Genomic DNA, 15,323 nt, shown 5'->3' with positions numbered 1-15,323 from the left:
TCGGACCCAGAAGAACCAACTGAGCATATTACAAACAGAGCTGATGAAGGAGGTTACCCACCACCCCCTGGGGAATTCCTTGTAAATTTATTCAAGATGGACACCACCAAACCCCATTAAAAAGACAAAGAAGGGGCACCATTCTGGGGCAAGCCTTGCTCCAAGAGGCAGAACCATGATCACCACTGGCTGATATACTTGCCAGCACAGCAGTTCTCATATTGTAATCATCTGGGAGCTTTTAAAATTACTGCCTGGTCCTACTCCCAAAGATTCTCATTTAATTGGTTTCCTGTGTAGCTTGGGCACTGGGATTTTTAAAAGCTCCCCCAGGTGAATTTAATGTGCAGCCAGGGTTAAAAACCATTGGGCAAACAGGATCTCAACAGTAAGAGGAATTTTCTGAGTTGCCTAGTTAGCACTCTTCCCCCAAATGAGGCTTCTGTGTCTCTCACAGGGCTTAGCCATAAACCACAATTTATCTCACAAGGCCTCTCAACTGCGTGTGGGAAAGTGTCCATTTCTTACCCCTCCTTAACCAGTGTAAGTACAGAGTATCTCCAAGAGAAAATGGTCAGTCTGGAGCAGGGATCTGCAAATTAAGTACCAAGAGCCAAATCTTGCCACTTGCCTGTTTCTGTAATTAAAGTTTTATTGGAACCCAGCCACATCCATATGTTTATATATTGTCTATGGCTTCTTTCAAACTACAACAGCAAAGTATTGGGTTGGCCAAAAGGTTCGTTCGGTTTTTTTCCATAAGATGGCTCTAGTAGCACTTAGTTGTCTTTAACTTCATTCAAAACAATTTTGTTAGATTGTATGTGACAGCTGTCATATCAGCATGAATTTAAAAAAAGACTTATCAAAATTGGTGAATTATTGTGTAGCCATTTTAATACTGAAGATAGAAGAAAAAAGGCAACATTTTCAGCATGTTATGCTTTATTATTTCAAGAAAGGTAAAACGCAACTGTAACGCAAAAAAAAGATTTATGCAGTGTATGGAGAAGGTGCTGTGAATGATCAAACATGTCAAAAGTGGTTTGCGAAGTTTTGTGATGGAGATTTTTCGCTGGAAGATGCTCCATGGTCGGGTAGACCAGTTGACAGTGATCAAATCGAGACATTAATTGAGAACAATCAACGTTATACCACATGGGAGATAGCCAAATATCAAAATATCAAAATATCCAAAAAAAGCGTTGAGAATCATTTGCACCAGCTTGGTTATGTTCATTGCTTTGATGTTTGGGTTCCACATAAGTTAAGCAAAAAAACCCTTCTTGACCGTATTTCCTTATGTGATTCTCTACAAACGTAATGAAAACATTCCATTTTTAAAACAAATTGTGATGGATGATGAAAAGTGGATACTGTACAATAATGTGGAATGGAAGAGATCATGAGTCAAGCGAAATGAACCACCACCAACCACACCAAAGGTCGGTCTTCATCTAAAGAAGGTGATGTTGTATATATGGTGGGATTGGAAAGGAGTCCTCTATTATGAGCTCCTTCTGGAAAACCAAACAATTAATTCCAACAAGTACTGCTCCCAATTAGACCAACTGAAAGTAGCACTCCACAAAAAGCGTCTGGAATTAGTCAACAGAAAACACATAATCTTCCATCAGGATAACGCAAGACTGCATGTTTCTTTGATGGCCACACAAAAACTGTCACAGCTTGGCTGCGAAGTCCTGATTCATCCACCGTATTCACCAGACATTGCACCTTTGGATTTCCATTTATTTCGGTCTTTACAAAATTCTCTTAATGGAAAAAATTTCAATTCCCTGGAAGACTATAAAAGGCACCTGGAAGAGTTCTTTGCTCAAAAAGATAAGTTTTGGGAAGATGGAATTATGAAGTTGCCTAAAAAATGGCATAAGGTAGTGGAACAAAAAGGTGAATATGTTGTTCAGTAAAGTTCTCGGTGAATGTGAAAAATGTGTCTTTTTACTTAAAAACCGAAGGCACTTTTTGGCCAGCCCAATAGTTACAACAGAGATCCTATGGCTGTTGTTGTGCTGACCCCACAGGCCTGCAAGCCTTGTAGTTGCCCAGCCTCGAGGCTAAAGAAAGAGCCCATAGACAGTGACAGAGACATCAGTGGTTTATTGGTCAGAGGGATCTTACACAGAGTCCTGGAGCGACACCCCCACCATTTACAGCAGACAGTGGGCAGGACATGGCAGCAGTCTTCACTACTAAGGGGAGAAGGAGGCTACAATTTATAGGGGGGAACTGATGTCAGGTGGGATTCTCAGTTAACAAGGACTAATTAAGACCTATAATTAAGAGGATTGGATAGTCACGTGAGTGAAGCAGGGACTGGTTGAACAGGGGGATCTACAGAGAGCAAGAGAACAGCCATCTTGAATGGCCTAACCATACAGCTGTCATAGCTGAAACTATTTACTATCTGGACCTGGACACAGAAGAAGTTTGCCAACCCCTGGTCTAGAGTCATGGAGTTGTCAAGCTGCAGCAGTATCTCCTGGGACAAGCTGAGTGTTCTAAAATAGACCACGGGATTCTGTGAAGGGTAGAATCAACCACAGGCAGTGAAAATGTCCACATATGGGGGGGTATGGACTCTTCTATCCTTTCAGCCAGCTGAACCACAATTGCTCCCATCAATCTAGCATTTTCCACTAAAATGGCAAGCGGATCTGGGCTTATCAGTCTATACCACCAGCTGCCTGCAGAATCAGTTAATAAATGAAAGATCTTATTCCACAGCTAACCTAGAAGTGGATATCTGTGGGATCAATCTGAATCTGTGGAGGAAAAGGTTGAAAAAAACAGTATTCATAGAAGTGAAGTGGATCAGAGGTGAACAGAGAACCCAGAACAACAGGGCAACAACATTGGAGTAAGTAAAAAAAAAATCAGAGTCTGATAGAATAAAAGGCCTAGGAAGCAAGCTGAGAAGAGGTGAAGCATGTTCCAAGACTGACATCTGCCCACAGCTAAGTTCAAAGCTACCACGTTCTGGTGGTGGGGGCATCCCTTGTATGTTCACCATACACACTCCCATGGGACTAGTGCTATTTTAATCAAATAGCGACCAGATTTTCTTATCTTTATTTTAATTTAAGAAGTGGCTTCCTTTTTCTCAACTATTTGTTTCTCAAGGAACACTATAGCTTAACAACTTTCCCATGGGAGCAGTTTTCTAGCAGTAATTGAAATTGCAGAAATTGAAGAATTCACTTTATTAGAGTCAACTATACTGAATCACCTTAACCTGTAAAACATTAGAGAGGCAGAATTAAGTTTATTTCTTCATCCTACTGTAAAAATAACATCTTTATACTTATTAAGCCTTGGACATATAAGTATTTAAAAGACATTTACTTTACTAACTTTCAAGGTTACTTGTTAAGATTATAGTCAAAACTCCAATATTTGATTATAATCTACAAGAACACTATATGTGTGAAGACTTGTCTTTGAGATTTTCTTGGAAGCTTCAAGATTAATTCTGACATAAATTCTATTGATAGAAAAAACAGCAAGGATGAAAAAAAGAAGCTTGGAGATAAAACCAAAGAAATATAAGTAAATGGCATCATGCTTATTCAAAATGACCTATAAAAATGACAGAAATCAACCACAAACAAATGAAACTTGAATTATTTTCTGAAAGAAACAAAGGAAATTATATTCTAGGAGGCTAAGAAGCCAAAGCAGGTCCTCTCCCTGTTACCTGGAAGTCGATCAGATCTCTCTGTAGAAATGAACCCTTTGGGCATCAAGTCATCTATTTTTTTTTCCCTTGGCTAAAAGAGAGGAGAAAGAAATTATGCTGAGAGTGCAGTATGGCAGAGAGGTTCTGCATAGGAGTCAAGGAGAAAAGAAGAACATGGTGCTGAGAGGAGTAAGGATTAACAGTTTCCATCCAGACACTTGGACAAGGAGAGGAAGGAGATTAGGGGAAAAGCCGAAAGGCGTTGTTCTCATAAGGAACTTTATGTGATTCTAGGTACATGCTTCATTGGGACCCATATGACAGAGTGAAGCACAGTTAGGAAGAGAGGTAATCTCCCCTCTTATGAAGGAGCCCAGTTCTGCTACCTTGAGGATTCAAAGCTTTAGAGGCATTGAGACCTTGGCATGTCCATTTCTAGTCTTAAAATGGGTATTATTGGCAGTTACCTTCCACACATCAACAAGATGCAACCAGGCAAAATGGAAAAACATGGTGGATAGACTGCTCTGGGGGCATTGGTGAGTCAAACCTCAGAGACTCCAAAAATTGGAGATGAAGAGAAGAGCAGCAGAGAAGCTTTGAAGGAAAATCTCTATTCTAGCTTAAGTAAGTGAGGGCAATTATAAGAACCCTGGCTTCCTGCTACTAACAGAACTTCCTTTGAACTTTCAGCCACTGAGGAGATAGGAGGCCAGGGAATCAGATGACATAAGGAAGACAAGCATCGGGCCTACACAGCCCATGCTCAAGGGAACTGGAAACTGTGAGGCCCCACAGAGGCTAGAGTATTATTCTGAGACTAGTTTGTGGTTTGTAAATTGGAAAGCTCCATTAAAACCATGGTAACTAGGTAATCTTACTGTCCCTCAACAGCAGGAGTTTGTGGATCTAAACTTGAAAACTGCTCCGAAGGAACTTTCCTCCATGTCTCTAATTCTTTCTGTGTGTCTTTCAGCTTTGTACATGATATAACTGTTTAACGGTAGGTAACTGAATAACTCTCCCCAAAGTCAGTTCCCCAAAGAGAGGATGGCAATTGGACCAATTCACCAACATCCCCAGAGGCAGAGCTCTCATGACAGATTGCCTCACAGGCTTCTTGCCAACCTATAACTGTCAATAAGACAGTTGCCCATCCTGATAAAGTCAGCTGTGATCAGGGTGGAAAGGTGACTAGTCATTAGATGCAGAGTTAACAAAAAAGGAACCCTTAAAAAGGAGACAATGGAAAGATAATAGTTTTTAGGGCTGTTCACAAATATTCCCATTCTCCTGGGCACAGGGCAAGATCACACATCTAGCATCCCCACTGACCACATAACTTTCTCTGACAAAAGCAATGTGAGTGGAAGTGACATATGTCATATCCAGGTGGACATTTTAGGAGCCCTTGCAAGATTCATAATGTTCTCTTTCGCTGTTGTAACCATAGTGGAAATAAATATTGAGATGGAATCTACATTAGCCTGGGTCCCTGAGTGCCTGTATTAAAGCAGAGACCCCCAGCCAACTCACATTAAAAATGTAGCTTGACAATCCCACTACTGGGCATATACCCTGAGAAAACCGTAATTCAAAAAGAGACAAGTACCACAATGTTCATTGCAGCACTATTTACAATAGCCAGGACATGGAAGCAACCTAAGTGTCCATCGACAGATGAATGGTTAAAGATGTGGCACATATATACAATGGAATATTACTCAGCCATAAAAGAAATGATATTGAGTTATTTGTAGTGAGGTGGATGGATCTAGAGTCTGTCATACAGAGCGAAGTAAGTCAGAAAGAGAAAAACAAATACTGTATGCTAACACATATATATGGAATCTAAAAAACAAAGAAAAATGGTTTTGACAAACCTAGGGGCAGGATAGGAATAAAGCTGCAGACGTAGAGAATGGACTTGAGGACACAGGGAGGGGGAAGGGTAAGCTGGGACGAACTGAGAAAGTAGCACTGACATATATACACTACCAACTGTAAAACAGATAGCTAGTGGGAAGCAGCTGCATCGCACAGGGAGAACAGCTCGGTGCCCTGTGTCCACCTAGAGGGGTGGGATAGGGAGGGTGGGAGGGAGATGCAAGAGGGAGGGGATATGGGGATATATATATATACATATAGCTGATTTAATTTGCTATACAGCAGAAACTAACACACCATTGTAAAGCAATTATACTCCAATAAAGATGCTAAAAAATAAAATAAAATGAAGGGGAGGCAGCCCTTAAGAAATGGGGGGGAAAAATGTAGCTTGAGCAGGAAACGAACTTTTGTTAAGCCTCAGAGATTTGGGAGTTGTCTTATCACAGCATAGCCTAGCTTATGCTGACTGATAAAAAGTTGAGCAGATATTCTTCAACTTGACCCAATGAGTATATAGAGTATATAAAAACCATCCCTAAGGGACTCCCAGAAATAGATGTGAAACACTATCGAAGTGGAAACCTTGAAAAGGCTAGGAGGTCCTATAAGAGTTAGAGGTGGGAACCAGAGGAATAATGTTTATTACTATTGATCTAACTCTATATTCACCACTTGAAAACATGGGATATATTTACATCAGAAAATATATTTGAACCTTTGCCCCAAAAAAGATCTTCTATCTCACAGGAGATAACATTATAAGGAGCTTGTTATTGCTCTTTAAGATAAAGTATTTTAAATTAATCCTTCTAGCTCACAATCGACATGAATCTGACACATAGCAAATTGTATTTTGTGACAAATAAGATTATAGACAGTTCCTTTATGTAATGACTGTAGCATGATTTAGCAGTTTGTATCTCCTTCAGAGAGCATACAACATAGAGATGTAAATTCTCTTCATCGCAATTCTGCATAAATAGACTTTCTGCACTGCATTGCCAAACTTGGATCTTGAAAGTGATAAAGTACAGATGCCTACAGTTGCAATCATAAAAATGTAATTGCTGAGAAAAAAATTATTTCTGATCCATTGGAGGAATTTATTACAGAAGGATGCAACTGTGTAAGTTATCACACACAGAAAATGCAAGTGAATGACTGAAATATATCCCAGGCTGAACATCCCTGCAAAATGACCTAGTGATTTACCTGTCTCCAAGAGAAAAAAAAATAGATTAAAGATAAATCAGGTTTGGTGGGGAAGACTCTGGTAACTATAAAAAGAGCAGAATAAAGATTTATGAATAAATGAATTTAGAAGTCAGAGTGACATAATAGTATCTATGACCAATTACTCCAAAAATTTAAACATAATTTTCACTTTGAGTTATATACAGAGATGGTAAGTAATTTCTGTGGAACCTTGAAAGCAAAGAATATAACATGAAGATAAATAATGATGAAAGGTGAAAATTTTTTAATGGGGTTACTAAACTGGTAATATTATCTGGTGGCATTATGAACTAAAAATCATTAACTTCTTTTGGAATGTTTCCCACTATAATCGAAGACTATATTACATGCTTAAAATAAACCATGTAACTATTTCAAATTAAACACTCTCTGAAAAAAAGGAATATGATATTCAGTATGATGCTATTCTAGGGAAAAAACCTTTAATATAATTTAATGGAATTTTTTACTTGTATTAATAGGTAATACATGATCAAAGTGACAGATACAAGAAGGTTATGCATCAAATCCAAAAATGTTAGTTATTTTAAATTAATAACTTTGAAATGTACTGTTTTTTATAAGGAGAAACCCATTATAATGAAAATCAAGAGTGTATGCAAATAATTTTGTTGTACAAAAATTCTCCTTTATGAGATAGTTCCTGAACATAGTAAATATTCTATAAATTATTAACATTTTTAATTTCATTTTACTTGAGTATTACTAAGATCTAGAAACTTTTCTTCTGAGATATTGGTGAAGTAGTATACCAAACTTCCTTGAAGATAAAATTAGCAATTCCACTTTCATGTAACTGAGAACTATCTGGCATACAATAAGTACTAACTTCCCTTCCCCTGACTCATTTACTTGCAGATCATGAAAAGTCTGAATCCAGGCATCACATTAAAAGCCCTCTAAAATTAGCATAATCACACTTTTCAAAAGAGTTATTTTCACCCTTCAGGTTATTTTCACCCTTCTAATTTTCTAGGTGGATTCAATAAATGTTTATAGATTAAATAGTTTTTAAACATGCCAGAAAAATACACATATATTGTGAACAGCATACTCTTTAATGTGAATTTACTGAGAAAACTCTCTATTGACCGCTATATCAAGGTACTTGAATAAAGCAAAACATCTATTGATTTCATCTAGAATATAAAAAGTAGTTTCTCCATAATGATACTTTCTCTGTTCCTAAGAAATATGCCAGCAGCCTTTGTGATTAACAAATCTTAAGTCCAGCTCTAACGTTCCATAGTTATAGTACAAATAGGGTTATGCAGTGGCATTAATGTACTTGCCTTTACCAGCCGTCTCCAAAATGAAGGTCATTTCCCCACCCCACCCCCATTAATTGCACTGGAACAAAATCGGAAATAAATTGTGAGAACTTGTTTAATAACTTCTCCAAACTCTTCCAAAAAATTGCAGAGGAAGGAACACTCCCAAACTCATTCTATGAGGCCACCATCACCCTGATACCAAAACCAGACAAAGATACTACAAAAAAAGAAAATTACAGACCAATCTCACTGATGAATATAGGTGCAAAAATCCTCAACAAAATACTAGCATACAGAATCCAACAACACATTAAAAGGATCATACACCATAATCAAGTGGGATTTATCCCAGAGATGCAAGGATTCTTCAATATATGCAAATCAATCAATGTGATACACCATATTAACAGATTAAAGAATAAAAACCATATGATCATTTCAATAGATGCAGAAAAAGCTTTTGACAAAATTCAACACCCATTTATCATAAAAACTCTCCAGAAAGTGGGCATAGAGGGAACCTACTTCAACATAATAAAGACTGTATATGACAAACCCACAGCAAACATCATTCTCAATGGTGAAAAACTGAAAGCATTTCCTCTAAGGTCAGGAACAAGGCAAGGATGTCCACTCTCACCACTGTTATTCAACATAGTTTTGGAAGTCCTAGCCACGGCAATCAGAGAAGAAAAAGAAATAAAAGGAATACAAATTGGAAAAGAAGAAATAAAACCGTCACTGTTTGCAGATGACATGATACTATACACAGAGAATCCTAAAGATGCCAGCAGAAAACTACTAGAGCTAATCAATGAATTTGGTAAAGTTGCAGGATACAAAATTAATGCACAGAAATCTCTCGTATTCCTATACACTAATGATGAAAAATCTGAAAGAGAAATTAAGGAAACACTGCCATTTACCATTGCAACAAAAAGAATAAAATACCTAGAAATAAACCTACCTAGGGAGACAAAAGACCTGTATGCAGAAAACTATAAGACACTGATGAAAGAAATTAAAGATGATACCAATAGATGGAGAGATATACCATGTTCTTGGATTGGAAGAATCAATATTGTGAAAATGACTATACTACCCAAAGCAATGTAAAGATTCAATGCAATCCCTATCAAATTACCAATGGCATTTTTTACAGAACTAGAACAAAAAATCTTAAAATTTGTATGGAGACACAAAAGACCCCGAATAGCCAAAGCAGTCTTGAGGGAAAAAAACATCACTGGAGGAATCAGACTCCCTGACTTCAGACTATACTACAAAGCTACAGTAATCAAGACCATATGGTACTGGCACAAAAACAGAAATATAGATCAATGGAACAGGATAGAAAGCCCAGAGATAAACCCACACACATATGGTCATCTTATTTTTGATAAAGGAGGCAAGAATATACAATGGAGAAAAGACAGCCTCTTCAATAAGTGGTGCTGGGAAAATGGACAGCTACATGTAAAAGAATGAAATTAGAACACTCCCTAACACCATACACAAAAATAAACTCAAAATGGATTAAGGACCTACATGTAAGGCCAGACACTATAAAACTCTTAGAGGAAAACATATGGAGAACACTCCATGACATAAATCACAGCAAGATCTTTTTTGACCCTCCTCCTAGAGAAATGGAAATAAAAACAAAAATAAACAAATGGGACCTAATGAAACTTAAAAGCTTTTGCACAGCAAAGGAAAGCATAAACAAGACAAAAAGACAACCCTCAGAATGGGAGAAAATATTTGCAAATGAAACAACTGACAAAGGATTAATCTCCAAAATTTACAAGCAGCTCATGCAGCTGAATATCACAAAAACAAACAACCCAATCCAAAAATGGGCAGAAGACCTAAATAGAGACTTCTCCAAAGAAGATATACAGATTGCTAACAAACACATGAAAGAATGCTCAACCAAGTGCAAATCAAAACTACAATGAGGTATCACCTCACACCAGTTAGAATGGGCATCATCAGGAAATCTACAAACAACAAATGCTGGAGAGGGTGTGGAGAAAAGGGAACCCTCTTGCACTGTTGGTGAGAATGTAAATTGATACAGCCACTATGGAGAACAGTATGGAGGTTCCTTAAAAAACTACAAATAGAACTACCATACGACCCAGCAATCCCACTACTGGGCATATACCCTGAGAAAACCATAGGTCAAAAAGAGTCATGTACCAAAATGTTCATTGCAGCTCTATTTACAATAGCCAGGACATGGAAGCAACCTAAATGTCCATCGACAGATGAATGGATAAAGAAGATGTGGCACATATATCCAATGGAATATTACTCAGCCATAAAAAGAAATGAAATGGAGGTATTTGTAATGAGGTGGATGGAGTTAGAGTCTGTCATACAGAGTGAAGTAAGTCAGAAAGAGAAAAACAAATACAGTATGCTAACACATATATACGGAACCTAAGGGGAAAAAAAAAAGGCCATGAAGAACCTAGTGGCAAGACGGGAATAAAGACACAGACCTACTAGAGAATGGACTTGAGGATATGGGGAGGGGGTGGGGTGAGATGTGACAGGGTAAGAGAGTGTCATGGACATATATACACTACCAAATGTAAAATAGATAGCTAGTGGGAAGCAGCCGCATAGCACAGGAAGATCAGCTCGGTGCTTTGTGACCACCTAAAGGGTTGGGATGGGGAGGGTGGGAGGGAGGGAGATGCAAGAGGGAAGAGAAATGGGAACATATTGTATATGTATAACTGATTCACTTTGTTATAAAGCAGAAGCTAACACACCATTGTAAGGCAATTATACTTCAATAAAGATGTTTAAAAAAAAAAAAAGAGTCATGTACCACAATGTTCACTGAAGCACTATTTACAAAGCCAGGACATGGAAGCAACCTAAATTCCCATCGACAGATGAATGGATAAAGAAGATGTGGTACATATATACAATGGAATATTACTCAGCCATAAAAAGGAACGAAATTGGGTCATTTGTAGAGACGTGGATGCATCTAGAGACTGTCATACAGAGTGAAGTAAGTCAGAAAGAGAAAAACGAATGCCATATATTAACGCATATATGTGGAACCTAGAAAATGGTACAGATGAACCGGTTTGCAGAGCAGAAATTGAGACATGGAAGTAGAGAAAAAAACGCATGGACACCAAGGGGGGTAGCAGCAAGGGGTGGGGGGTTGTGATGTGATGAATTGGGAGATTGGGATTGACATGTATACACTGATGTGTATAAAATGGATGAGTAATAAGAAAAAAATTTTTAATTAAAACAAACAAAACCTTCTCCAAAAAACTTGGTAATATATATGAAAAAGCATAAAAATTCTCTTATCTTGGCCACTTACTTTTACATTTAGTAACTAATTCTAAGGAAACAATTTGAACGGATGACAAAAATTTATGTACAAAGATGTTCAGAAGAGCATTATTTATAATGGTAAAAAACAGAAACAACCTAAATGTCCAAAAACGAGAGGCTACTTTAAAAAACTATGGTGCAGGGCTTCCCTGGTGGCTCAGTGGTTAAGAATCCACCTGCCAATGCAGGGACATGGGTTCAAGCCCTGGTCCAGGAAGATCCCACATGCCGCGGAGCAACTAAGCCCGTGCACCACAACTACTGAGCCTGCACTCTAGAGCCTGCAAGCACAACTGCTGAGCCCGCATGCCACAACTACTGAAGCCCACGCTCCTAGAGCCTGTGCTCCGCAACAAGAGAAGCCACCACAATGAGAAGCCCCCACTCGCCGCAACTAGAGAAAGCCCCACGTGCAGCAACGGAGACCCAATGCAGCCAGAACCAATAAATAAATAAAATAAAATAATAAAATAAATAAATTTTTTAAAAAAACTATGGTGCAGCCATATAAAGGATAATTAAACAGCAGTTTTGTTAAATCATGCTTACAAAGAATGAGGAAATTATTAAAATATCATTTTAAATAGAAGAGTGAGTTAAAAGCTACATATACAGTACCATCTCCACCTTGTATATATATATGCTTTATATATTTAAGATATATCTACATTCTATAATATTATAAAGTACTAAGAAGATAACAAAAATCACCCATAATTTTACTGTACTGGAAGTACATGCATCACAATATTAATGTTTACCTCTTACTGTTAAAATTGTATTTTTTTATTTTCTGGTTTTTCGTTGGGTTTTTGTTTTGTTTTGTTTTGTTTTGCTTTTCCAATTTTTTTAGTGAACTCTATTAGAAAAACAATGAACATGTTTGTTTGTTTCTTTTTAACATGAGACCATTCTGTGGGTGGCTAAGATAGGGACTTCAATGGAGTCTCAGAATCATCTAGTATCAATTTCATACCAGATATTAGTGCCTTTTAGATGCCAAAGTTCATGACTAAGCTATCATCAGTGAGGCACTTGTTTTGAATTGTCTTTCCAGTAAGAGATATCGACTGTGCTAAGTAAAAATGTGTACAAAGCCTATTCTCAGAGCTACTCCCCTCCCCACCATCCACCTCACAAAGAAGACAAGCAGATTTTTAAATTATCAGAGGTAAGATCACTGTTGATTCTCACTTAAGAAACCCTTGAGTACTTCAAGGCCTTAGAAAAAGAGACAATTTGTCTTAGGACGTATGATGTAAGGTAGGCCTAAAGGGGGGTTTCCTCACAAATTTTGGGTTAAAAACAAGAAATTTAAATCTATACTATAGTATAAGTTTCTTCAAGCTCTGCTTTAAGAAAAGCCTATGAATAAAATCTGGGCTTACATAATAAATAAGTCGGAGAATCATTATGCATATTATCAAGGAATTATTTACTTTATGAAAGACTTTATCACAGAATGCCTTAAATATCTGCTTTTCTCATACATTTTGGTATTTCAAAAATAATTTCCTATTTGACAAATGAGCCACCATGTGCTTTGGGGCAAGTCACTGAAATTCTCTAGGCTGTTTCCTCATCTATGTAACAAGGATGGTTTTAACCATGCTGCCTGCCTCACTCAGTTTTCATGACTATCAAACAAGAAAATTTACATAAAGATACTTTGAAAATCGCATACGCATATTATTACTTCTGTTGCTTTTAAAAGAGAATCTGGGGAGGAACTTCAGAATTTTATCATTATTATTACTAAATACATACTTTTGTACACTTTAAAAACATTTTGAAGGACAATTTGAGATAATAATTCATTCTACAAAAATCAAATCTTTCCTTGGTTCATTATCTATTTTTCCTATGTTTTTTAGTTCTTTTGCAGTTACTACACGTTGTAATTTCCATGGTATTAATACCTGGATTATGAGAGGCTCCAGCAGCTTCTCTACAGTGAATGTCTGGACCTGCAGATCCTGAGGATTGACATTCAGTGTGATTGGTATTTCAGCTGACATGACTGCCTGTGCACAAAAACAAAAAGACACTTATTAATAAAGAAAAATACTTTCAAAAGGAAAGCACTAATGAAAATCATAGTGTACGTGAGATTAGTATTCAAGCACCTCCTCCTGCTATCAGTTGTAGCCCTCAGAGGACCAGGGTGCCAAGTCCACCGACAGAGAAACAAGATATTCCCCAACTGTTCTCTGAGGTCATGCTTCTGGGCTTAGGTCCTCTGACAAATTAATCTACGCTAGTATGTTCATGACTGAAATAATAACCAGCCAAGGTGACTTTGCATTTGATCAGGAGTCTTAAGTGAAAAAGAATGGCTGAGTTGGTGAGACATATCTTACAGCAAGCAAGTGCTTTGACTTCCATGAAATCATAGCACTGAGACAGCCGGAGACCATACTTTGCCTATTGTTAATGACAACTCAGATGAGGAATCAGGTAGGAATTTGGAAGACAGGTGCTATGTCTCTATTTGTCTGGGGAATTGAGGGTTTTGATTTGGAGAAGAAAGTTCGGGGCAATTTACTTTCCTGTACAGAAAAAAAACTAATATAAATTGGCATAGTTATCATAAACTGACAAATCTGAGAAGGCATTGATATTTGGGCAAGACAAAATAAGAAAAAAATTGCAAGCCATCCTTTAAGACATGAACATTAATCTTAAAAGTCGATGCAGTGAGATTTTTGCATAAGAATACATATATATATCAAATGACCATATGTGGAATTTCATAACATATTCAAAGTAACACATCCGCCATGAAGACTATTACCCAAATCACTAAGCCCACAATTTGTATTAACTTGTTCACAGTCAATAATCACCCAGCAAGTATTTACTGAAGGTTCACAGAGATAAACAGTAAGAAACACATCTATCCTATATATAACTTAGCCTATTAAAAATAAACTTAGAGTCTACAGGAATGTGTGTTACTATCAATGCACAAATCCTTCCATTTAACTGTTACCTATATTCTTTCAAAGTTTCCTATATTTGCAGGCTAAGAGAACATAAGAATCTGCCCCTAGAAAATATCTTGATATTCCCTATGATACTCATGGAAACTAAAACAAAAAAAGAATTATAATGTATTACTTTTACTTTAGTTTCTCTATTTATTATTTTAGATATAAGGGCAGATAATTGTTTTGTTTTTAGTTGACTGGTTGATTCTATGAATGGACTATGGATGGATAGATGAATGAGTGAAAGAATGAATGAATAAATGAGGACACATTTTCATGGTGTCTCTTTTATCCAGAATGAGTCCTTTTAAGACTCCTCTCACTCTCAGTGATTCTAGGAAAGAAGATTGTTCTTTTTCCTATACCTATGCCTCCAACCCCTAAGGGAAATCAGAATCTCAGTGTAGGGCCCATGTTCCCTCCCAACTTCTTCCCCTGAGAGTCTACCCCCATTCTCCTCCTACCCTTTCTCAACTCCCACTGGTCTAGTTCCATAAAATCAGCATCTCTTTGCTCTTCAACCTCTCCCACTCACTGGACCCTTCCCCTGGATCCATAAATGTGTTACTGTATATAACCAAAGATAATCATGACGTTTTTGTGTACATGTAAGTGAAAAGGTCAGTGCTTCACCAAGGCCTTTCCACACCATATATCTGATATATGTGCAGAGAGAGATGGACAAACAAAACCACCCTATAACAAAAAATCTGCCTTATTGGCTCTTATCTTGATGTAATCTAATTCTTAGATTAGTAATAACAATTTTTTTAAATAGAGGCAAATATTATAGAACCTAGAAGTCTTACTGCTCTCCAAATATTGGGCTGGCCAAAA

At 37.3% G+C, this 15,323-nt stretch overlaps 1 protein-coding gene across 4 annotated transcripts in view; it reads right to left on the bottom strand.

Annotated features, from left to right (window-relative positions):
- The window catches only part of CTNNA3 (catenin alpha 3), a 1,736,704-nt gene that overhangs the window by 1,627,562 nt on the left and 93,819 nt on the right, over positions 1–15,323 (bottom strand). For all 4 annotated transcript variants that reach the window (XM_059899110.1, XM_059899114.1, XM_059899112.1 and 1 more), the window contains one exon: positions 13,416–13,520. In XM_059899110.1, coding sequence (XP_059755093.1) covers positions 13,416–13,520 — 105 coding nt within the window. The remainder of the gene's footprint in view (positions 1–13,415; positions 13,521–15,323) is intronic.

This window comes from Balaenoptera ricei, chromosome 16 (genome assembly GCF_028023285.1).
Source record: "Balaenoptera ricei isolate mBalRic1 chromosome 16, mBalRic1.hap2, whole genome shotgun sequence".
Lineage (NCBI taxonomy): Eukaryota > Metazoa > Chordata > Mammalia > Artiodactyla > Balaenopteridae > Balaenoptera > Balaenoptera ricei.
The sequence above is the reverse complement of the archived record's forward strand: the minus strand, read 5'-3'. Positions and strand labels throughout refer to the sequence as shown.